Source organism: Myxine glutinosa, chromosome 8 (assembly GCF_964187855.1).
Source record: "Myxine glutinosa chromosome 8, kmMyxGlut1.1, whole genome shotgun sequence".
NCBI classification, from domain to species: domain Eukaryota; kingdom Metazoa; phylum Chordata; class Myxini; order Myxiniformes; family Myxinidae; genus Myxine; species Myxine glutinosa.
This window is the reverse complement of record NC_136268.1, coordinates 63,536,458-63,562,549: the sequence shown is the minus strand read 5'-3', so window position 1 is coordinate 63,562,549 and position 26,092 is coordinate 63,536,458. Positions and strand designations below refer to the sequence as shown.

General features: G+C 50.7%; 1 protein-coding gene across 2 annotated transcripts in view; it reads right to left on the bottom strand.

The window, feature by feature from the left end:
* The window catches only part of TM9SF3 (transmembrane 9 superfamily member 3), a 124,843-nt gene extending 110,949 nt beyond the window's left edge, over positions 1-13,894 (bottom strand). For both annotated transcript variants that reach the window (XM_068124571.2, XM_078783339.1), the window contains exon 1: positions 13,626-13,894. In XM_068124571.2, the coding sequence (XP_067980672.1) occupies positions 13,626-13,703 (78 nt within the window). In that variant the 5' untranslated portion in view covers positions 13,704-13,894. The remainder of the gene's footprint in view (positions 1-13,625) is intronic.
* Positions 13,895-26,092: the final 12,198 nt, after the last annotated feature.

The window sequence follows — 26,092 nt, the reverse complement described above, 5'->3', positions numbered from 1 at the left end:
ACAAACTCGGTTATTAAACATTTAAAAATTAATCTTATGAATCACGAACCTCCGTAAAGCTATCCCCCTTTTTCCCCATTGAAGCATTCGCGGCATTTTCCAGGAACGCATCCCTTGCAAATGTTGGTCTTACTGTACTTCAGTTTAAATAAAGTAATGATGTTATAGGATATATATATATATATATATATATATATATATATATATATATATATATATATATATATATATATATATATATATATATATATTAATGATATATAAATATAGTTTGCTGACCTCCTCTCCAGACACACTCCCACCCGCAACCTCCGCTCTGCTGGTACCAACCTCCTGACCCCCCCTGACCCCCCCCCATCCAGACCAAATTTAGATCCTGGGGGGACAGGGCCTTCTCCATCGCTGCTCCCACCCTCTGGAACTCACTACCTCACACCATCAGAGACTCCTCCTCACTCACCACATTCAAAACTTCACTCAAGACCCATCTGTTCAACACTGCATTCAACATTTAACCCACAGCATTTAACCCCTGACTATCTCCTCTCCTTCTCCCTCCTTTGTGCTTTGAATATTTCCCTATTGATTCTTGTTTTTTTTGCAATTGTTTTTATGTTTTGCTATGCATTATGTTTTGCACTCTGTCAAAGCGTCTTTGGGCTCCCTGAAAAGCGCTATATAAAATAAATGCATTATTATTATTATTATTATTATAGGTTGTAATAAAAATAGACATTTAGCGCTACTGAAGCAGTCTTATACATCACCTTTATACATTGTAATAACATGGTGTTGAGTCGCAATTTCGGACATGGAAGCTTTATTGATCACCATAGAAAACAGCACCAATCAGCATCGACATGGCCAAAATCAGCATACTCTTCTTCACCCTCTCACATGCCACGTATCGATTAATAGATCGATTCTTGAAAGTATTATGGAGATGTTTTGTGTTCTACAGTGTTCAAGTAAATAATTCAATTCAAATAAAGCTTTAAAGTCTATAAATAAATTAATTCCGGGTTTTACCACCATTTTATCAGTGATTGTTAAATCGTGCGATACAACACGCTACATTAGTTCTTCGTGCCTGTTGTTTCTGTCCTTTATAACATCCATAAACACCAAGTTTCCTGTTTGGAATGATTTTCAATTTTGTTTCACGGCCAGGCAGGCAGAGTAAAAATAATACCTCACTCCTCTCTACACATGCACCATCGGGACGGATTCAGAGCCAAAGTAAGGTAAACTGAGAATTAACTTGTTTTCCGATTAATGTTCCAATTCCTGTTCAAAATATGACATTCAATTCCTTCCCCCCTTCCCATTCCTCCTCCCTCCCCCCTCCCCCCTCCCCCCAAGCCCTCTCCCTTCCACAGATCTCCCGATGTCCCTGTTCTCTACTGTTGTACTTGTGTGCTTCCCTCTCTCCCCATCTCGTCTCCCGCTCCCTTTATTATATGTTTCCAGTCTCCCGTCCCCCTCCCTCCCTCCTTCCCTCCCTCCCTCCCTCCCTCCCATTGACAGTGCAAAAAGCTGTTCCTCAATCAAAAAGTGATCAGATGGACAAACATGATAGTCTACTTGCCAAGCCTATAGAGCCCTCTTGTGAACCCGGAAATGTTGAGTACCCCAAAGTTTTAAGTTAGAAATGTACAGTATGGGTCCCCAGCACTTAGAAACTGCCGGATGCTAACTTGCATATGTTGGGCAATTAGCAAAATTAGCATTAATAGCATTAACCCTATCAAACATAGGCCTGGGACACTGAAATTTCTGTTTCGCTCTATTGCTCCACTTTTATTCACAGGTATTAGAGGTAACAAAGGCAAGTACCATACCAAACTAGAATAATATGACTATGGGTAAATAATATCCTCAAAATTAAAACATAAGTATACCCAAAATTATCAGAGCTGAAAAATATGTGCACTAGTTACACAACATAAAACTTCCATCAAGAAAGAGCGTCTTGCACTTCTACTACTCTGCACTGTTATAAAGCATATTCTCATCATAAAACATCCTCATAGTCTTCATCTTCTTCTCCTGACTCTACATTCTTGTCATATTGCTCTTCTTGCTGTGAGTGTGTTGCAACATGTACTATCAAAGCCTTTGCAGAAGCAGTAGCTGGTACAGGCCAGGCCTGCAGCTACGCAGCTGCACTTTGCTGTTAAACAGGGCTTTAACCCAGCTTTGCAGCTACAGCTGATCATTTCCAACACGGCAGGAGGAGCAACGGGGCTTGCATCCAGGATGGGCATGATGACTTCCTCTCCCTTCTCGCCTTCCTTCTTATTCCATCCAAACTCTGTTATGTCCACAGCTGGTGGGTCAGGGCAGTCTGCTGCTTTCCAAAGCAGCACCTGTAGATGGGCACGCCGTCCATGGAGGAGAGCGTTGCGCTCTGTAGGAGGCAGTGTCTTCAGTGCTGGGGGGGTTTTGCGCTTTCGGTAGATGTCATATCTGGCGACGTTCAGAGATGCCGACTCCCTCTCGTTGTACAGAGCCAGGAAGAAACCACTCTCTGCCTCTGTAATCTGTAAATCAGTAGCTCCCTCCTCTCCGATGAAGTGAAGCAGGTCACCAGGTACTACTCTCATGGCCTTGAGTGCGGACACCTTCCCTTTCCCCACGGGATAGGAGGTGGTGTCACATCCGGAGAGAGCATGCATAGCCAGGATGGAGCGACACTGCTCACCGAGATTCTCTACTGTCGAAATGATGTTGAGAATAGTGCCATCCCATCTCTCCATCTGCAGGTTACATGTGATACCCACCTTCCAGCACCAATAGACCATGAGTACGAAAACATCAGTGTCGTCGCTGAGAATGCGGACAGTTTCAGCTCCGCGACTGGCTGCATCCAACATGTATGAGATGAGGGAGACGTCAGCCTCGTCATGAGTGACAATACTGTCTGCTTTGCTGACCATCTTGATGTGATCTCCTATGCTGTGTGTGCACAGGAGCTCACCCAGTCTCCGTTTTTGTCTTGTTCTTCATCACTTTGTCGCGGCTAGGTAGAGGGGTTGTCAGTGAGAGTCGGTACTCTGTTGAGCTCTCCCCAGCTCTTCTCTGCCTCTCGTGGTCTTTGGCAGAGACTTGCTCATACCGGTCAAAGATGACAAATGTTTCGGTGATGTAGCGATTAAGCCGGCGCCCCATGCTGGCTGCGAGGTCAGCCACAGTGCCTGACGATGGCCACACCACGTGGTAGATGAGCTGCGATGCATCAACGAGTACAACATGTGGTGGGTGGGGATTGGGGGCAAGGATTCCAAGACGCTGGACGATCACAGACTTGTTACCCTTCCTGAGGCATCCATACTCATCGATGATGGATGCAGGGACCGGGCCGAGCTCGTAGTCAAAGAGGGCAGAGAGCTCCATTCTTCTCTTGCTCCCCACCACCAGCAGCCGAGCAAACAACGCCTCAAGGTCACATATGATCTTCGCATTGACCTTCACTCTTTTTTTGGTGAATGTCATTGTCACCACCTTATTTGAGATGGGCGCATGAAATCTCTCAGGAAGTGATGAAGAGAACAGTGTGCTCATGTCGTGTCCGATCTTCAATGCATCTTGCACATTCACCTTTTCATCTGCCACCTGGCCATTTATGATATGGCCACACAGCAAAGGAGATCACATCAAGATGGTCAGCAAAGCAGACAGTATTGTCACTCATGACGAGGCTGACGTCTCCCTCATCTCATACATGTTGGATGCAGCCAGTCGCAGAGCTGAAACTGTCCGCATTCTCAGCGACGACACTGATGTTTTTGTACTCATGGTCTATTGGTGCTGGAAGGTGGGCATCACATGTAACCTGCAGATGGAGAGATGGGATGGCACTATTCTCAACATCAATTCGACAGTAGAGAATCTCGGTGAGCAGTGTGGCTCCATCCTGGCTATGCATGCTCTCTCCGGATGTGACACCACTTCCTATCCCGCGGGGAAAGGGAAGGTGTCCGCACTCAAGGCCATGAGAGTAGTACCTGGTGACCTGCTTCACTTCATCGGAGAGGAGGGAGCTACTGATTTACAGATTACAGAGGCAGAGAGTGGTTTCTTCCTGGCTCTGTACAACGAGAGGGAGTCGGCATCTCTGAACGTCGCCAGATATGACATCTACCGAAAGCGCAAAACCCCCCCAGCACTGAAGACACTGCCTCCTACAGAGCGCAACGCTCTCCTCCATGGACGGCGTGCCCATCTACAAGTGCTGCTTTGGAAAGCAGCAGACTGCCCTGACCCACCAGCTGTGGACATAACAGAGTTTGGATGGAATAAGAAGGAAGGCGAGAAGGGAGAGGAAGTCATCATGCCCATCCTGGATGCAAGCCCCGTTGCTCCTCCTGCCGTGTTGGAAATGATCAGCTGTAGCTGCAAAGCTGGGTTAAAGCCCTGTTTAACAGCAAAGTGCAGCTGCGTAGCTGCAGGCCTGGCCTGTACCAGCTACTGCTTCTGCAAAGGCTCTGATAGTACATGTTGCAACACACTCGCACACTCACAGCAAGAAGAGCAATATGACAAGAATGTAGAGTCAGGAGAAGAAGATGAAGACTATGAGGATGAGTTTTATGATGAGGATATGCTTTATAACAGTGCAGAGTAGTAGAAGTGCAAGACGCTCTTTCTTGATGGAAGTTTTATGTTGTGTAACTCGTGCACATATTTTTCAGCTCTGATAATTTTGGGTATACTTGTGTTTTAATTTTGAGGATATTATTTACCCATAGTCATATTATTCTAGTTTGGTATGGTACTTGCCTTTGTTACCTCTAATACCTGTGAATAAAAGTGGAGCAATAGAGCGAAACAGAAATTTCAGTGTCCCAGGCCTATGTTTGATAGGGTTAATGCTATTAATGCTAAATTTGCTCATTGCCCAACATATGCAAGTTAGCATCCGGCAGTTTCTAAGTGCTGGGGACCCATACTGTACATTTCTAACTTAAAACTTTGGGGTACTCAACATTTCCAGGTTCACATTGCTGGCAAGTAGACTATGAACCAATTGCTTAACCTCGGATTTTGCTTTGCGTCTGCAGGGTAATGATAATAGCATAATATTAATGTTAAATTTAAAAATAATATTAATACTAATAATTTCCCCCACCCTCCCCCCCCCCCCCCCCCCCCCTCTTTGACAAACGCCATGTTAACACGTACGAATAGCTTATCGTGCCATTTAATGGGGCACTCCTACAGGGTTAAAAATATTATTGACTATAAACAAGTACGATTACCTTTTCAAAGTCATTACTTGGAAGTAGAACTACTCTAACGTCTGGCTTAAGGTGAGGTGATAGCCGCTGCGTCAATGGATGTAAACTTCCAGATTATAAGATGATGTTGAGGAAGTAGATTCCACAGGTGGGAGAAAAGAGGAACAGAATGAATGGATGTGAGCAGTGATTCGGGATTTAGGGAGTTTCACCAAAGGGAGATTTTCAGCATACCATGTGCACCTTGCAGAAACCTGGGGGGTAGGTGGGGAGAGTAGTGGGAAAGGGTGGCGGGCATATCAAGGAAAGTCTGGAGAAAGCCCTGATCTCATGTCCGATATTGCAGGCCTCCATCCATTGTGAGGAGAGCAGAAGCAGCATGTCCAAGGTAGATCGACCTGGTCTGAATCCGAAACTGAGGGTTTGATTACAAGAGCCAGAGTCTCTGGCTCCCTTCCTCAGCATTCAGTATCAGCATTCAACACATTCAGCCCATCACCACCTACGTACTCGATCATCCCACCCCCCTGCCCTACCCTCATCCCGAATAGCCCCCACCATGGCCATCGCCTTCTCCGTATTCGACCCCACCCCCCTCCTACCGATGGCCCTCGGCTCCTCCTTGCTCGTCACCCCGACGGGCTTCACCTCCTCCCCACTGACGGCCCTTACCTCCTCCCTAATTGGAACCCCACTCGAGGCCCTTGCCTCCTCCCTACTTGCCCCTCCCAACACCAACTAACCTCACCTCCTCCAGACTCACACCCCCACCATGGCACTCGCCTCCTTATTCAGCCCCTACACCTCCTACCACTGACGGCCCTCGCCTCCGTCCTACTCTGCACACAACCGAAGACCCTCGCCTCTCCCTACTCACCAAATGCCCTCGCCTTCACCTTACTCACCCCCCCCCCCCCCCCCCCGTCCCTCGCTTCTCTCTCTCTACTTGGCCGCCCACCCTCCGCCTCTCCCTACTCACCCCCTCCCCCACCCTCACCTGAACTCTACTCACCGCCACCCTCCCATCCTCGCTGACTTACCGCCACCCCCCACCCTCGCCCACACCCAATTCGCCTCCTAACCCACCCTCATCTACTCACTACCCCTATCCACCATATTCGTCCTCCCCCTCCCCCCCCCACCCACCACACCTTCCTGCCTGCCTCCCTACTTACTTGTCAACCCCCCCATCCCAAACTCCACAGTCGTCAAACCCCAACCCTTGCCTCCTCTCTACTAGTCACCTCCCAACCTACTCGGTTCCACTGCCCCCTACCTCCCCCATGTCTTCTCCCTATGGAGTTGCCGACCCTCACCTCTTCTCTTCTCTTCTCTACTCTACTCTACTCTACTCAACTCACCCACCTGCAGTGTGTGAAATTGGGGCATATAGTTACCAGCCATTTGGGCTGGTAACTTTTGAGAGTTACCAGCCCGAAGAAAAAGTTACCAGCCCGAAGAACTGAGATGAAAATAAGGACTCAAATTGGTGCATTTTAGGAGTGTTCAGGAATGAACTCCCTAAAAACCCTAATAGCAACTATAGGTCTTCTCGAATAATTAAATAAAAAAACACGTGAATAATATTTTCATGACACCAAATACGTTTCATTGTCAGAAAAGTGAGGAAATTTTATAAAAAGTTTGTGCATAGATCGATCACCATGTGCAGGACAGTCACAGTTGATAACTTGATGGTGAGTTAAAGTAATACAAAGTTGAGAAAAACTTGAGGTCTAGTAGTCGGTCTATGATCTATCACATTTCTTGTTAGTTTTACATATCTTCCACGGCAGCCTGCAAGTCCTCAATGTCATCCAGAACCACGTCTTCGCAGTCAGTGTCAAGGCCGGACTCATAATCCGACTGTTTGTCAGCTGCTGATATTGGCTCCGGCAGACCAACTCCCTCAGGTTCACCACCTGCAACAGCAGCGGCATCTATCTCCGTGACCTGATCCCGCACCAGCTCTGGCAACAAGCTGGCCCCTGCTCCGCTCCGGGTGAAGTTGGGCCTTCTCGTTCTCTTGGAACAGCTGTTCCAGAAGTTGATTGCTGGCTTAGGCTCAAAGTCGGTGATGTCCGCAGATTCTAGTTGGATGCAGAGCAAATCCGACATTGTTGTTGACTTGAGCCTGTTCCTGAGATCATTCTTCATGATCTTCATTTGTGAGAATCCTCGCTCACATTCGGCCGAGCTGGCTGGCAGTGTCAATATCAGGTCAATGACTGCCAGGATGTTGGGGCACACAGGCTGATAGGAGTCATTCACCTCTGGCCACTGCAGATCTGTGATTTTTCGATAGCATTACTATAGCATAAATATATAATTACTATATATTATAATAGTATAATAATTACTATTATAGTTTATCTATAATTTATATATTTATAAATATATAAATCTATCTATAATTCCACTAATCTCTGTTTGTACGTTTGTCTGTGACCGCTGTTTCTCGACAACCACGGGTCCGATATACTTTTAACTTGCCAGGTATATTGCTGGGGACCCGAGGATGTGCCTTTTCAAGGTTTCATATTAATCGGACAATTACTTACCGAGCTATGTCCAAAAAACGATTCAACCAATCAGAGAGCAGCGAACTATCGCGTGTGCCGAACGTGGCGGACACACTCTGCCTCGGATGGCACATTTGAGAGCGTATTCATTTATTTCACGTTTGCAAACTATGTTGGCGTTAAACTATGTTTTAAAACTAATAAAAACGAATTTGCGATTCATTCGCTTTCCTGCGCGTTTGTGCACGCGATGGCGATTTCTTTACCAAACTCCGGAAGCCGTTCGCTTTGGACCAAACCATTTCATGTAAATAGAGGGGGGGGATTGTCACTGTACTCGCAAGCCGTTCGCTTTGGACCAAACCATTTCATGTAAATAGAGGGGGGGGATATAATTTTAGATATAGATATAGTACGGGCAATGCCCTAGTATATATAATTACTATAGCATAAAAGCATTTTGAAATCTTCTTATTGGTGGGAACTATATGAATAAAGTATACTACATCTATAGTCATTCGTAAATCTCCCGCATACGGCATATTAGTTCCGTTTCGTATATTAGTTAATTTAGCTCCGTTCCGTTTGACCAACGGAGTTCGTTTCGTACTATACAGCGAACCGTATACAAGGCGTATCCTCATTGGCTCTCGCTCGAATGGCACATCCAATCAAATACCACGAAAGAAAATATAAATGGCGTCGAATGTCAGACCCCGGATACAAACAAAAACAATTTGCAAACGCAGAAAAAAGTATTAATTTGAGGGAAACGTGCATTTTCAACAGAAAAAAGTCTATTTTAAACGAAAGTGTAGGGCAAAATCTATCCAGACCACCGGTCTGGCAACTCAATAAAGATACCAGCCCGGGACAAAGGTTAGCAGCCACGGGCTGTCGGGCTGGCGTTAATTTCGCACAGTGCCCACTTGAAATGGCAACCCACCCTTGCCACCTCCAAACTTTGTGCCCCACCCTCATCTCCTCTCCTCTGGTCCCCAACACAGATCTCTTCCTTCCCTCCAGGTTACCACATCCTCATCTCCCCACCCTTATCTCCTCCTTGACCTGGCCCCCATCCTCGTCTCCTCCCTCCCTCCATGGTACAACATCTTAATCTCCTACCTGATGCCCCACACAAATTTCCTCCCTACCTCCCTTGACCCCACCCTCAGCTCCTCCCTTGTCCCCCAGCCTCATATCCTCCCTCCAGGGTACAGCACCCGTGTCTCCCCACCCTTATCTCCTTACCTGGTCTCCCATGCTCGTCTCCTCCCCCCAGGGTACCCCCACCCTAGTCTCCTTCCTCCCTCCCTGGTACAACATCCTCATCTCCTCCCTGGTGCCCCACACAAATCTCCTCCCTCCCCGGTCTCCCGACCTCATCACCTCCCCGGGTCTCCCGACCTCATCACCTCCCCGGCCCCCCGACCTCATCACCTCCCGCCCCCCCCGACCTCATCACCTCCCCGCCCCCCCCGACCTCATCACCTCCCCGCCCCCCCCGACCTCATCACCTCCCCGGCCCCCCCGACCTCATCACCTCCCCGGCCCCCCCGACCTCATCACCTCCCCGGCCCCCCCGACCTCATCACCTCCCCGGCCCCCCCGACCTCATCACCTCCCCGGCCCCCCGACCTCATCACCTCCCCGGCCCCCCCGACCTCATCACCTCCCCGGCCCCCCCGACCTCATCACCTCCCCGGCCCCCCCGACCTCATCACCTCCCCGGCCCCCCCGACCTCATCACCTCCCCGCCCCCCGACCTCATCACCCTCCCCGGCCCCCCCGACCTCATCACCTCCCCGCCCCCCCGACCTCATCACCTCCCCGCCCCCCCCGACCTCATCACCTCCCCGGCCCCCCCGACCTCATCACCTCCCCCGCCCCCCCCGACCTCATCACCTCCCCGGCCCCCCCCGACCTCATCACCTCCCCGGCCCCCCCCGACCTCATCACCTCCCCGCCCCCCCCGACCTCATCACCTCCCCGGCCCCCCCCGACCTCATCACCTCCCCCCGGCCCCCCCCGACCTCATCACCTCCCCGGCCCCCCCGACCTCATCACCTCCCCGGCCCCCCCGACCTCATCACCTCCCCGGCCCCCCCGACCTCATCACCTCCCCGGCCCCCCCGACCTCATCACCTCCCCGGCCCCCCCCGACCTCATCACCTCCCCGGCCCCCCCGACCTCATCACCTCCCCGGCCCCCCCGACCTCATCACCTCCCCGGCCCCCCCGACCTCATCACCTCCCCGGCCCCCCCGACCTCATCACCTCCCCGGCCCCCCCGACCTCATCACCTCCCCGGCCCCCCCGACCTCATCTCCTCCCCGGCCCCCCCGACCTCATCTCCTCCCCGGCCCCCCCGACCTCATCTCCTCCCCGGCCCCCCCGACCTCATCTCCTCCCCGGCCCCCCCGACCTCATCTCCTCCCCGGCCCCCCGACCTCATCTCCTCCCCGCCCCCCCCCGACCTCATCTCCTCCCCGGCCCCCCCGACCTCATCTCCTCCCCGGCCCCCCCGACCTCATCTCCTCCCCGGCCCCCCCGACCTCATCTCCTCCCCGGCCCCCCCGACCTCATCTCCTCCCCGGCCCCCCCGACCTCATCTCCTCCCCGGCCCCCCCGACCTCATCTCCTCCCCGGCCCCCCCGACCTCATCTCCTCCCCGGCCCCCCCGACCTCATCTCCTCCCCGGCCCCCCCGACCTCATCTCCTCCCCGGCCCCCCCCGACCTCATCTCCTCCCCGGCCCCCCCGACCTCATCTCCTCCCCGGCCCCCCGACCTCATCTCCTCCCCGGCCCTCATCTCCTCCCCGGCCCCCCCCCGACCTCATCTCCTCCCCGGCCCCCCCCCGACCTCATCTCCTCCCCGGCCCCCCCCGACCTCATCTCTCCCCCGGCCCCCCCCGACCTCGTCTCCTCCCCGGCCCCCCGACCTCGTCTCCTCCCCGGCCCCCCCGACCTCAGTCTCCTCCCCGGCCCCCCCCGACCTCGTCTCCTCCCCGGCCCCCCCGACCTCGTCTCCTCCCCGGCCCCCCCGACCTCGTCTCCTCCCCGGCCCCCCCGACCTCGTCTCCTCCCCGGCCCCCCCGACCTCGTCTCCTCCCCGGCCCCCCCCGACCTCGTCTCCTCCCCGGCCCCCCCGACCTCGTCTCCTCCCCGGCCCCCCCGACCTCGTCTCCTCCCCGGCCCCCCCGACCTCGTCTCCTCCCCGGCCCCCCCCGACCTCGTCTCCTCCCCGGCCCCCCCGACCTCGTCTCCTCCCCGGCCCCCCCGACCTCGTCTCCTCCCCGGCCCCCCCGACCTCGTCTCCTCCCCGGCCCCCCCGACCTCGTCTCCTCCCCGGCCCCCCCCGACCTCGTCTCCTCCCCGGCCCCCCCGACCTCGTCTCCTCCCCGGCCCCCCCGACCTCGTCTCCTCCCCGGCCCCCCCCGACCTCGTCTCCTCCCCGGCCCCCCCCGACCTCGTCTCCTCCCCGGCCCCCCCGACCTCGTCTCCTCCCGGCCCCCCCGACCTCGTCTCCTCCCCGGCCCCCCCCGACCTCGTCTCCTCCCCGGCCCCCCCGACCTCGTCTCCTCCCCGGCCCCCCCCGACCTCGTCTCCTCCCCGGCCCCCCCGACCTCGTCTCCTCCCGGCCCCCCCGACCTCGTCTCCTCCCCGGCCCCCCCGACCTCGTCTCCTCCCCGGCCCCCCCGACCTCGTCTCCTCCCCGGCCCCCCCGACCTCGTCTCCTCCCCGGCCACCCCCGACCTCGTCTCCTCCCCGGCCCCCCCGACCTCGTCTCCTCCCCGGCCCCCCCGACCTCGTCTCCTCCCCGGCCCCCCCGACCTCGTCTCCTCCCCGGCCCCCCCGACCTCGTCTCCTCCCCGGCCCCCCGACCTCGTCTCCTCCCCGGCCCCCCGACCTCGTCACCTCCCCGGCCCCCCCGACCTCGTCACCTCCCCGGCCCCCCCGACCTCGTCTCCTCCCCGGCCTCCCGACCTCGTCTCCTCCCCGGCCTCCCGACCTCGTCTCCTCCCCGGCCTCCCGACCTCGTCTCCTCCCCGGCCTCCCGACCTCGTCTCCTCCCCGGCCTCCCGACCTCGTCTCCTCCCCGGCCTCCCGACCTCGTCTCCTCCCCGGCCTCCCGACCTCGTCTCCTCCCCGGCCTCCCGACCTCGTCTCCTCCCCGGCCTCCCGACCTCGTCTCCTCCCCGGCCTCCCGACCTCGTCTCCTCCCCGGCCTCCCGACCTCGTCTCCTCCCCGGCCTCCCGACCTCGTCTCCTCCCCGGCCTCCCGACCTCGTCTCCTCCCCGGCCTCCCGACCTCGTCTCCTCCCCGGCCTCCCGACCTCGTCTCCTCCCCGGCCTCCCGACCTCGTCTCCTCCCCGGCCTCCCGACCTCGTCTCCTCCCCGGCCTCCCGACCTCGTCTCCTCCCCGGCCTCCCGACCTCGTCTCCTCCCCGGCCTCCCGACCTCGTCTCCTCCCCGGCCTCCCGACCTCATCTCCTCCCCGGTCTCCCGACCTCATCTCCTCCCCGGTCTCCCGACCTCATCTCCTCCCCGGTCTCCCGACCTCATCTCCTCCCCGGTCTCCCGACCTCATCTCCTCCCCGGTCTCCCGACCTCATCTCCTCCCCGGTCCCCAGACCTCATCTCCCTTCCTCCCTGGTCCCCCACAATCATCTCCCTCCCTCCCTGGTCCCCCCACAATCATCTCCCTCCCTCCCTGGTCCCCCCACCATCATCTCCCTCCCTGGTCCCCCACCCTCGTCTCCCTCCCTGGTCCCCCACTCTCATCTTCCTCCCTGGTCCCCCACCCTCATCTTCCTCCCTCCCTCCCTGATCCTCCACCATAATCTCCCTCCCTCCCTAATCCTCCACCATCATCTTCCTCACTCACTCCCTGGTCCCCCACCATCTCCTCCCTGGTTCCCCACCATCTCCTCCCTAGTCCCCCACCATCTCCTCCCTAGTCCCCCACCATCATCGCCCTCCCTCCCTGGTCCCCCACCATCATCGCCCTCCCTCCCTGGTCCCCCACCATCATCTCCCTTCCTCCCTGGTCCCCCACAATCATCTCCCTCCCTCCCTGGCCCCCCACAATCATCTCCCTCCCTCCCTGGTCCCCCACCCTCGTCTCCCTCCCTGGTCCCCCACTCTCATCTTCCTCCCTGGTGTCCCACCCTCATCTTCCTCCCTCCCTCCCTGATCCTCCACCATAATCTCCCTCCCTCCCTAATCCCCCACCATCTCCTCCCTTCCTCCCTCGTCCCCCAGCATTATCTCCCTCCCTCGCTCCCTGGTACCCCACCATCATCTCCCTCCCTCCCTGGTCCCCCACCATCATCTCCCTCCCTCCCTGGTCCCCCACCATCATCTCCCTCCCCAACTTCCATGCCTTCTCCCTAATCAGAACACTAACTTTTACTCCGACATTCACATTTCCCTCCCAACACCATTCTTTTTTCTTACCGGAAGGAGAGCATTGACCTTTCTGCTGACATCACACCAAAATGGTAACATTACTCACATTCAAGTCTATCGGGAATAAAACCGAAGGGTACCCGGTAGTTTGCAGGTGAACACACCACGACCATGGCTCTCCTCCCTGCCGAAAGCGTGTTGCAGGATAGTTTAATTTTTATTGCATTTGCAACCACAAAAGTGTCTGAAGCGCGCGTTGCGTCAGTTGAAGCTCAACTCGTGCCACGTCGGCCATGCCTCAGGAAAAGGATAAAAGTCGTTGATTTTAAAAATAAAAGCACCTTCACCTCACAGATTCAGGATGCCGCCTTTTTATACAATGCCAAATGCATAGAGAAACGACGGGGACGTTGAGGTGGCAAACACGGAACCAACACCGACCGCAGCCCACCTTGTGATCATGCTCGTCCGCGAAGACCACGCAAGGAAGCAGCAGCAACAGCAGCAACGGTACCGGCCGCCGCTTCATTCCGTCTCACTCGCCGAATACCACCTTTGGCAATCTTCTACGAAATCAATGAAGTAGATACAGACCAGACCGCCTATTGATACTACACAGGAGACGGTCAGCGACTGCAATATGGCCGACGGAGCCACGTCATCGACTACCCAGCCAACCGAGCAACCGTGTCGATATACGTAATCACGTCAGCGAAGCTCTCACAAACAGGGAGGGTTGGTTGGTTGTTGTTTTTTTGGTTGGTTGGTTTAGGATTTTTTTGGTTAGTTCGTTGTTTTTTTGGGGTTGGTTGGTTTTGGTTTGTTGGTTTGGGTTTTTTGGTTAGTTTAGGTTTTTTGGTTGGTTTAGGTTTTTTGGTTGGTTTAGGTTTTTTGGTTGGTTTAGGTTTTTTGGTTGGTTTAGGTTTTTTGGTTGGTTTAGGTTTTTTGGTTGGTTGGTTAGTTTAGGTTTTTTGGTTGGTTTAGGTTTTTTGGTTGGTTTAGGTTTTTTGGTTGGTTTAGGTTTTTTGGTTGGTTTAGGTTTTTTGGTTGGTTTCGGTTTTTTGGTTGGTTTAGGTTTTTTGGTTGGTTGGTTGGTTTAGGTTTTTTGGTTGGTTGGTTGGTTTTAGTTTTTTGGTTGGTTGGTTGGTTTATGTTTTTTGGTTGCTTATTAGTCCCCTACCGGTGTACACCGGAGGGGACTATAGGTTTGCACGCCGTCCCTCCGTCCGTCAGTCTGTCCGTCTGTCCGTCATGCAAAGAACAGTTTTCCGGACTTTTTTTTCTAAACGCTTAATGCTAATGATTTCAAACTTGGCACATGGTTTCCTCATGATAAGTTACAGATCAAGTTCGAACTTCACGACGTTTCGATCATTTTTGACAAAGTTATGGCACTTTGAACTTTGGTAATTTCCCCAACAGGTAGGGGACATGTATTGCAGCGCAATACTCAATGCTTGTTTGGTTTGGATTTGCACTTGCGAAAATTGAAGATTCTTCAAGTACATTGGTTGGTCTTGTGCGTTATTCTCTTTGTCTGTCTGTATGTCAGTCATGTATGTATGTCAGTCGATCTGACATATCAGTCGACCGACCGTATCTGACAGATCAATGTATGTCAGTCGCCCACAGGTAACAATTTTAAACCGATCTTCACGAAACTTCACCAAATGGTAGAGTTGGTCATAATCAAGAAGCCTATTGTTTTTGGGGTCAAAAGGTCAATAGGTCAACATAGACCAAAGGTCACCAACTTTGTCATATTTCTAAAATCCTCAATTTTCATCCGATTAACTTTAAATTTTAAGAGAATTTGCATATCTGGACACTGAAATCAACCACCATGTATTTTTGAGGTCAACATAGGCCAAAAGGTCGACATAGACAAAATTTCTAAATCCTCAATTTTGCATCCGATTAACTTGAAATTTGAAGAGGATTTGCATATCAGGTCAATTAATTCAACCCCCAATTATTTTTGAGGTCATCATAGGCCAAAAACCTATTTTATAGGGATTTCGCAAGTATCGTGCTATGCACGACAGATTTCTTGTTTGTTTGGTTTGTTTAGGTTTTTTGGGGTAGGTTTGTTTCGGTTTTTTGGTTGGTTTAGGTTTTTTGATTTGTTGGTTTAGGTTTTTTTGTATGGGTGTGAGTCGTGGACGATGACTAGTAGCATGACACGTAAAATAGATAGCAACTACACCAAGCTCCTCCATAAAATACTCAACATCCGATGGCAAGACCACGTCACAAACATTGACCTATATTTGATAATTTGCCAAAATTTTCTGATGTTGTGAGGAAGAGGCGTTTGAGATTGGTGGGTCATGTCCTCCGGCACGAAGAAGAAGCAGCAAATAGCGTCTGACTTTGGAAACCATCAGAAAGGAGAGTTGGTCGGCCGAACCTGACGTTGATGAATATTGTCTGCAGAGACACTGGGCTGCATATGGACGAACTGAAATCAGTTTGGGCAAATCTGACAAAGTAACTTTGCTCTTTCTCGCTCTGGTTTCTTTTGGTGTTTTGTTTGTGATTGTCTGATTAACATAATGTATAAACAAGTCGTAGTATTAGTTATTTTTGCTTGGTTGATTGGTTGGTTTAAGTTTTTGATTGGTTGGTTTAGGTTTTTTGGTTGGTTGGTTTAGGTTTTTTGTGTGGTGGGTTTAGTTTTTTTGTGTGGTTGGTTTAGGTTTTTTGGTTGGTTGGTTGATTGGTTTAGGTTTTTTGTGTGGTTAGTTTAGTTTTTTTGTGTGGTTGGTTTAGGTTTTTTGGTTGGTTGGTTGATTGGTTTAGGTTTTTTGTGTGGTTGGTTTAGGTTTTTTGTGTGGTTAGTTTAGGTTTTTTGTGTGGTTGGTTTAGGTTTTTTGGTTGGTTGGTCTTGGTTTTTTGTGTGGTTGGTTTAGGTTTTTTGTTTGGTTGGTTTAGGTTTTTTGTGTGGTTGGTTTAGGTTTTTTGGTTGGTTGGTTGATTGGTTTAGGTTTTTTGTGTGGTTGGTTTAGGTTTTTTGTGTGGTTAGTTTAGGTTTTTTGTTTGGTTGGTTTAGGTTTTTTGTGTGGTTGGTTTCGGTTTTTTGGTTGGTTGGTTGATTGGTTTAGGTTTTTTGTGTGGTTGGTTTAGGTTTTTTGTGTGGTTAGTTTAGGTTTTTTGTGTGGTTGGTTTAGGTTTTTTGGTTGGTTGGTCTTGGTTTTTTGTGTGGTTGGTTTAGGTTTTTTGTTTGGTTGGTTTAGGTTTTTTGGTTGGTTGGTTGATTGGTTTAGGTTTTTTGTGTGGTTGGTTTAGGTTTCCTTGGTTCGTTTAGGTTTTGTGTGTGGTTGGTTTAGGTTTTTTGTGTGGTTGGTTTAGGTATCGTTGGTTCGGTGGTTGGTTGGTTGGTTTCGGTTTTCTGTGTAGTTGGTTTAGGTTTCGTTGGTTGGTTGATTTAGGTTTTTTGTGTGGTTGGTTTAGGTTTTTTGGTTGGTTGGTTTAGGTTTTGTGTGTCGTTGGTTTAGGTTTTTTGTGTGGTTGGTTTCGGTTTTTTGGTTGGTTGGTTTAGGTTTTTTGTGTGGTTGGTTTAGGTTTCGTTGGTTGGTTGGCGTTACGAACATTTCACCATTAAATAAATAAATATGTGCTCCCGTTATTAAACTACCTGAATCGCCTATTTATTAAAGCATGTTTATTTAGGTGAATGAAAATAATCTGCATTGCCATCGAATTCAGACCTGATCAATCGATATGTCCTGACCAATGAACGAATGGATTGAAACACGTCATGAATGAATTTTTATTGATCAAAATTCAAACAAGGACGAGTTCCTCCGTCATATTAACGCAGTTGATGTCACAAAGAAATTTACGATTCCCAATAGAACAACGTCGGATTAAAACTTTACGAGATAACGTTGAATAGCATTACAAGTTAAATTTTGTGTTTGTGTATTCTAGAATTTAATTACGAAAAAAAATTAAAAATCACCAGCTCACTTAAAAGTCAGGTTATCAGTTCTGATGGGTAGGTAATGATAAATCGCACTTCGCTTGTGAAATGAAGATTGAGACGCGTATGACGAGTCGACTTTTTGGCTGACTAGCACAAACTCAGGGGTGTATTCAGACACCAAGTTTCATGTAGATCGCTCACCGAATGCTAGCGAGCGATTTTGTAACGAAAGTCCAAACACACACACACACACCACTGGGAACTTCCCAGGGCATCGACTCCAGGTATATAACCTGCCGAATTTGTGGAATTGAGAATTAATTTTTTTATCTCATTGAACAACGTCCAGGAGGAGGCACAGAGTTATAAATATAATCTATTCTATATATACCTCCTATATATACCTATATATACCTTCGTGCCTATATATATATATATATATATATATATATATATATATATATATATATATATATATATATATATATATATATATATGCCCTATATGTATACCCTATATAAATATAATAATTAATAATAATTCATTTATTTTGTATAGCGCTTTTCAAGTAGCCCAAAGGCGCTTTGACAGAGTGGGAAACATAATGCATAACAATACATAAAAACCACAATTGCAAAAAGACAGGAATCAATAGGGAAATATTTAAAGCAAAAGGAGGGAGAAGGAGAAGAGATAGTCAGGGGTTAAATGCTGTGGGTTGAATGTTGAATGCAGTGTTGAACAGGTGGGTCTTTAGTGATGTTTTGAATGTGGTGAGTGAGGAGGAGTCTCTGATGGTGTGAGGTAGTGAGTTCCAGAGGGTGGGAGCAGCGATGGAGAAGGCCCTGTCCTCCCAGGATCTGAATTTGGTCCGGATGGAGGGGGTCAGGAGGTTGGTACCAGCAGAGCGGAGGTTGCGGGTGGGAGTGTGTCTGGAGAGGAGGTCAGCCAGGTAGGATGGGGCCAGGTTATGGAGGGCTTTGTATGTCAAGAGGAGGATTTTGTACTGGATTCTCTGGGGGATGGGGAGCCAGTGAAGCTTGTAAAGGACGGGGGTGATGTGGTCACGGGTCCGGGAATGGGTGAGTAGACGGGCAGCGGAGTTCTGAATGTATTGGAGTTTATTGGTGATTTTTGAGGGTGAACATTAGAGGAGGCTATTGCAGTAGTCCAGACGGGAGGTGATGAAGGCGTGGATGAGGGTTTCTGCAGCCGTGGAGGAGAGGGATGAGCGGAGACGGGCGATGTTTTTCAGGTGAAAGAAGGCTGACTTTGTGATCTGTTTAGTGTATTTGTCGAAGGAGAGGGTTTGGTCAAAGATGACGCCAAGATTCCGGATGTGAGGGGAGGTGGATACTGGGATACCGTCGATGTTGAGGGCAAAGTTATGGGTGGATTTTGTGAGCGTTTTTGGGCCAATGATGATTATTTCAGATTTATCACAGTTAAGCTTGAGGAAGTTGATTTGAAGCCAGGATTTTATTTCAGTGATGCAGTTTGTCAGGATAGAGTGGGTGTCGGTGGAGACAGACTTGGTGGAGATGAAAAGCTGGATGTCATCGGCGAAGCAGTGGAATTGGAGACCATGACGGCGGATCAAGTGACCGAGGGGGGACAGGTAAAGGATGAAGAGGAGGGGGCCAAGAACTGAACCATGGGGGACACCTTGGGGGAGGGGAGCAGTGGTGATTTGCAGTTATTGATGGAGATGAACTGGCGTCTGTCAGAGAGGTATGATTTAATCCAAGAGAGGGCAGCGCCGGTAACGTTAAAGATGGATTCAAGTCGGGTGAGGAGGATGGTGTGATCGATGGTGTCAAAGGCAGCGCTGAGGTCGAGGAGGATGAGAATGTTGAGGTTGCCAGCGTCAGAGGAGAGGAGAAGGTCGTTGGTGATTTTGATGAGAGCAGTTTCAGTACTGTGGTTGGAGCGGAATCCGGATTGGAATGTTTCATACAGGTTATTGGCAGAGAGGTGATGTTTGAGTTGAGTGGCTACAGCGCGTTCCAAAACTTTTGACAGAAAGGGTAGGTTGGAGATAGGTCTGAAGTTGTTTGGGGTGTCAGGGTTTAGACCAGGTTTTTTTAGAATGGGGGTAACAGCAGCAATTTTGAGGGAAGGTGGGACGATGCCTGTAGACAGGGAGGAGTTTATTGTTGCAATGATAAGTGGAGAGAGAGCAGGGAGGGAAGCCTTGACAAAGCTGGAGGGGATGGGATCAAGAGTGCAGGTGGCAGTTTTCATTCCGATGAGGAGTTCAGAGAGGTCAGTAGAGGAGATTGGGGAGAACTGAGACAGGGGTTGGCAGGATAAGGGGGGGCAGGTGGTTGGAGGGGGAGCGGGTGTGGCGGTGGTCAAGCTGTTGTAGATGTTGTCAATTTTGCGTTGGAAGAAAGAGAGGAAGGAGATGCAGTTGTCTACTGTGAATGACTGGGTGGTGGTGTTCAGGGGGCGGAGGAGTTTGTATATTGTCGAGAAGAGTGCTTTTGGGTTTCCGGAGCCAGAGTGGATAATTTGAGAGTAGTAGGCGGAGCGGGCGCGGGAGGGGGCATCTTTGTAATGTTGTAGGTGGTCCTTGTAGGCTTGGGAGTGAACTGTGAGACCTGTTTTATTGCGGAGTCTTTCAAGTTGGCGAGCATGAGTTTTCATCAGGCGGAGTTCGGGGGTAAACCAGGGAGCAGAATGGGTGAAAGAAACTGTTTTGGTTTTTACAGGCGCAAGCTGGGCAAGGCAGGAGGAGAGAGTGTGGTTGTAGTAGTCAGTGAGGTCGGAAGGGGTGTGGAGGTCAACGAAGGGAGAAGTGGACATTTTTTCAGAGAGGGTGGATGAGAATAAGGTAGGTGAAAGAGCGTTTAGCTTACGGAAGGTGATAGTGCGATAATGTCTTGGTGTTGGGGTGGGGATGTTGATGGTCAAAGTGATAGCTAAGTGGTCAGAGAGGGTGAGGTCGGAGCCAGAGAGATGGTGCAGATTTAATCCAGTGGAGCAGACAAGGTCCAAAATGTGACCACGGATATGGGTAGTAACGTCGACATGTTGAGTGAGGTTAAAGCAGGTGAGTAAATCAGTGAAGTCAGTGGTTATTGTGGAGTCAGTGGAGTCCATGTGGATATTGAAATCACCAAGGAGGAGGATTGAGGGGGAGAGGGAACATAGCTGGGTCAGAAAGTAGGAGAAGTCAGACAGGAATGATGGGTGTGGTTTGGGAGGGCGGTAGACGACAGCCATGAGTGACTGCGTGCGACCAGAGAGTTTAAAAGCCAGGTGTTCAAATGATGAGGATGAGGCGATGGGGATGAGGCTGGTCCTGATGTCTTGACAGTGGATAACGGCAATTCCACCACCTCGGCCCCCCAAGCGTGGTTTATTGACGTAGGAATATCCATTGGGTGTGGTGAGGTTGAGTGTGTAGTAGTCCAGAGGTTGTTGCCAGGTTTCGGTGAGACAGAGAAAGTCCAGTTTGTTATCCAGGATGTATTCGTTCAGGATGAGGCATTTGTTGTTGAGGGACCGGGTGTTGAACAGGGTGAGCTTGATGTTGTTTTGAACAGCAGGGATGAATTCAGGTGATTTAGCCAGGGTTCGTAGGCAGGAGGTGCGATCGTGTGCGTTGCTGTGACCAGGTGCGCTGGGACGATGAGTGGGAGTGCGCTGAGCCGACCAGAGGACGGGGATGGAGTGACCTGATTGCAAATATACAAACTTACGACCGGAGCCACGGTGAATGTACCTGGGTCGTCGTCGGAGTCCATTTGATTTGATGGCAGAGATGCATGATGGGGTGGAGCAGGTATTGAGCAGAAGGAGCCTTGTGGCGGAGTACCACAGAGCCATGCCAGCAGGAACGAAGGGACGAGCACGAGGCCAAGGTTGCGGAGGCGAAACAATCGTCACAACCCATGGGAGTGGGCCCGAGGAAACAGCGAAGGAGCCGAGCAGGTGAAGCCAGGAGCAGAGCCGGGACCATGCAGAGGGCAGACAGGAGCGAAGAGATGAGCACGAGGCCAAGGTTGAGGAGGTGAAACAATGGTCCCAACCCACTGGAGCGGGCCCGAGGAAACGAAGGAGCCAGGTAGGTGAAGCCAGGAGCGTGGGCCGAATATACCATATATATATATTGTTGCGGTTTTTAGAACCTTCACATGTAAATTTTGTATTAAATTTCCTAAGAAATAACCCCTGTGTACATTTCCCCTTAATTGGCTGTTAATTGAAATGAGTGCACCTTAGTTAGTCCACATTGCAACACGTAGCAAATCATAGGCCCTTTCGTAGTTATTTCATTATTCTGTGTTTCAGGTAAGGCCATGTGTTTCCAATAGTTGAATCTGCGTTGCATCAAACAAATAAGATAGGCCCCCTTTTCAATTTTCCCAAAGCGCCTCTGCCAGCCGCAGCCGCCTTACCGCTCGCTCCAAACCTCCATTGCCCATGTGCTCATTTTGGAGAAGTAGGGGGGCGTGGCACCTCATCGTCATCAAAAGGTGGAGCCAGAAAGCCCTTACGACCAACCAGGAATCGGGGGGGCATGGCTTGAGAGGGCGTGGAGCGAAAGATCTGGCAGGTTCGTGAGGGTTCCAAGGGCGGGGTTATAAAATCCGTTGCGCGAAGCCCCCACCGCAGATGAGTGAGGGAGCACGAATTGCGGTTCTGTGGAGGGAGGCGCATTTTCATTTGTGGCATTTTGTGGCATTTTCCGATTCCATAACCATCAAGGAGGTGCGGCGAGTAAGCAGAGACCTGCTGCTGCAGAAAGCCCTGCGGTGTGGAGCCGCCGGCTGTTCGCTTCCGAACTGCGAACCTGGAGCGGACCTCTTTGCTGCACATTTTTCCCGGACCTTCCTGCCCTGTGTCCCACCTGAACCTTCTCCTTCCAGCCATTCGTTCCTGCCTGAGAATCCCCCTTTTGTCTACGTGAGTTTGTTCTATTCGTCTTGTCCTGGGGATAAGTTAAGCTGTATAAGTTAAAGAATTGCACTGTGTCTTCTGTTCTTTTCCTGTATATTACTTTGATTTCTACTCTTCCTTTGGGTTTTGTACATAATTAATAATAAATATCTGTTCCTTATTACCTTTGGTTTCTTCTTTCTCATCCGATCGCTTTCGTCCCTTCTTTCGATTGAGCACCTGTGGCACGATTTTTGGCCGAACCGCTTCGCAATCGGGTTAGTCTTTGCTAACGGCTCGGATTCCGGACTGCTAAACCGCTCGGCAAAATACCATCTTGTCCGGGATTTGAGCGGTACTTGTCTCCCTGTTTTGCGGAGGGATTGATAAAGGTATTCGGCTAATACCTGGACCAATAACCCTGATCAATCCCCCCGCAAAGGAGCGTTACAAGTACCAGGATCGGCGACGGCCAGTATACAGGACAAGGGGCTAACCCCCCCCCCCCCTTGGTAAGGGGAGTGCCGTCGTCGGATTCCATAACAATTGGTGTCTGGGAGTGGGATTTGGACCCGAACCAAATTTGAAACATCTTGAAAAATTTGGTCAAAATTACGAGCGGCCAAAATTTTGTTTTAAAATCGTGCCATGGATATAATCAAGGCGACCGGATGCCGGTAGGGGAGCTAGAAGAGGGTTTTGGAGGTAACCCAGGACCTCAGGGAGGAATTGGAGGAGGGCAATACGCATTGGGTAGCGGAGATTTCAGGCGCACAAAATGGCGGCGGCTCGCACGTGGCCGCGGTAGCCGCGCCCGCTGCACAAATCAGGGGAATAGATGTGCAGGACCTCATGGCGCAGATTCATGCGGCCATACTAATGGGGAATATAGGATTGGAAAACAGAATGGGGGAGCAATTGGGAAATCAAATCGGGGGGCTAGAAGCCAAATTTGGGGGACTATAAGCCAAATTTGAGGGTTTAGACAGCAAATTGGAGCAGTAAGACAATAAATTTGAGGGGTTAGACAATAAATTTGAGGGATTCGACAATAAATTTGAGGGATTAGACAATAAATTTGAGGGGTTAGACAACGGGATGAAAGGGGTGAAGAATGGGTTAACGGGGCTAGAAGACAAGATGGAAGGCAATTTTTTTTTTTTTTTTTTTTTTTTTTTTTTTGTACACTGAATCGAGGCTCGTGAAAGAGCTAACATTTACTTCACAAACAAATCGACCAGACAAACAAAATACACAAAAAGAGGGAGCGGAAGACAAGATGGGGAGAAATGGGGAAGCACACAAACACAACATCCAAGAGCAGGGAGATGTGTGGAAGGGAGAGGGCCCGGGGGGAGGAGGCATGGGAAGGGGGGGGGGGGGGAAGTATAAAGCACAAGGACACCAAGGACTTCCAGGACAGAAGTTGGTATTTCAAAAAGTGGAATTGGGGTGAAATTAGCGGGGGTAGAAAAGATCAAGGTTTTGGATGGGGGAAGATAAGAGATGGTGGTGAACAGCTGTTTTAAAGACTTGGAGGGTGGAGTGGGATTGAAGAGAGTGAGGGAGTTTGTTCCAGAGGCGGGAGAAAAGAGGAATGAAGGAGTGAAGGTGAGCAGAGAGTCTTGATTTTGGCAGTTTAACCAAAAGAGGGTTGCAGGCAGATCTTGTGCGACCTGTAGGAATATTTGCGGGACAGAGCCCAGAGAGAGCTGGGGGGGGCAAGGCCAGAGAGGAGTCGGTAGAAGATGGAAAGACCACCAACCTGCCTGCGGTGAGTGAGTGAGAGGCCCTTGGAGTTAGCTTAATCGTGGGAGATTCCAATGATTCTGAATGCTTTGGTTTCAACAGCGCGAAGGCGAGCTAGGTGTGAGGCAGGATCACCAGCCCAGAGGGGAGAGCAGTATTCCATTGAGCTGCGGATGAAAGCCTTGTATGTGGTGAGCTCAGGTGTGCCAAGGAAGGACTTCGCACGATGGAGGATGCCCAGTCGGCGACTGGCTTTGGAGGCCAGATTTGAAATGTGGTTTTTCCAGGAAAGATCATGGCAGATAGTGAGACCCAAAAGCTTGAGTGACAGAACTTCTTGGAGAGGATTATTCAGAAAGTGGATGGGAGGGTTGTCCAGTCGGTCTTTTCGGAGAGACATCGTAAGAGTGTGAGATTTGTCAGGATTGAAAGACATGTTCCACTTGTTTGCCCAGTCTGTGATTTTGTCAAGGTCTGCAGAGAGTGAGGAGGCTGCAGACTGCCGATCTGAGGGATGAAGAATGGAGCGACAGAGAGTAGAGTCGTCAGCAAAGAGATAGAGAGGATTTTCAAGAGAGTCAGAGAGATCATTGATATATAAATAAAAAAATAACCACCTTTAGAGGCCATTTTTCCCCGCAAAGCGGGGGTTGGCCTTTTTCGGGAACCGTGGTTGTTGTTGCTTTTCGGTCCCCTTTTTGAAGCAATGTTTTACGGCCGGATGCCCTTCCTGACACCAACCCTTTTTGCCGCCTTTAACGACAAACAGGGAATTACCAGTGAACTGGTACTCAATTAGCCGACCTCGGAAGGATGACAGGCTGAGTCAACCTTCCCTGGCGTTAATTCAGCGATCGACCGGGATTCGAACCCAGGATTCTAGGATCCTAAGCCGGCACCCTAGCCGCTAGCCCAACACCAGGGTTTTTGATGAAGACATTTTGATCATTGATGAAGACCAGAAGAAGAGAGATCATTGATGAAGACCAGAAAAAGCACAGGGCCCAGAACACTGCCTTGGGGAACTCCAGCCTGAACAGGAAGATGAGATGAGAGAAACCCATTCAGGGCCACACGTTGACTACGACTAGAGAGGAAGTCCGCCAGCCATGCGTGGAGATTTCCATGGATACCAAAAGAGGAGAGTTTGGTGAGCAGACCGGGGTGCCAGACTGTATCGAAGGCACGTGTTATGTCAAGGGAGACTGCTCTAATTTCCTGTTTGGCATTGAGGACCTCCATCCATTGTTGAGAAAGCAGAAGCAGCATGTCCAGAGTGGAGTGTCCAGGTCTGAAACCAAATTGATGATCAGAGATCAAGCCATTGGAGAAGACAAAAGATTTCATATCTGAAGCAATGATGGATTCCATGACTTTGCTGATAATTAGGAGAAGGCTGATTGGTCTGTAGTTGCTGGGATCTGTTTTTGCACCTTTTTTGTGCAAAGCGGTGATGTTGACAGATTTCCAAGCAGATGGAAGATGACCTTGAGCAAAAGAGAGGGTGAAGAAAACAGAGAGAGGGAGTGAAAGAGCGGAAGAACATGATTTTAGGACCCGTGGGCTGATGCCGTCAGGTCCAGTTGCAGAATCAGAGTCGAGGGTTGACAGAAACTTTTCCACCTTGTCAGGAGCAAAGGACACAGAGTCCAGGAGCAGCTGGGTACGACTGGGTACGGTGGGTACAGAGAGGGATGGGTTTGGGACACAAGATTTAGAGGCAAACACAGAGTTGAGGCATTCGGCTTTTTCACGTGCGGAGTCAGCCGTGTGGCCATTTAAGGTGAGGGAGGGGATGGAGGGGGAACAAACACCAGAAACAGATTTTACCAGACGCCACCAGGATTTGGAAGAGGGAGACAGATAAGAGAGTTCGGTCCTGAGGAAGGAGAGATATTGTTTCCTGGCTCTCCTGAGGGTGGACACACACTTGTTTCGGGCTTTGTGAAAGGAAATGAGATTTCCTTCCATTGGATTTGCTTTCCAGGAGACGAAAGCAAGTTGTTTCTGGGCAATAGCCTAACCATAAGATTCCGTGTACCATGGACGGGAGGAATGGTATGACAACTGAAGACGAGAAGGGATAAATCTGTGCATGAGAGAGAGCAATTTACTTTGGAAGAATTCCCAGGATGAGTTGATGTCAGAGGCAGTAGAGATGGGAGACCAGTCCAGATGATTGATGGCTGCTTGAAGACCGTGCCAGTTGGCCTGAGTGAAATGCCAGACTCGTCGATGCTGAGGAGGCTCTCTGAAAATGGTCAGAGAGATGTCCACTTTAACAAGCACATGATCAGAAGAGCCGATTGGAGCAGAAGAAGAGCAGCAGACATTAGCAGGGAAGTTTGTCATA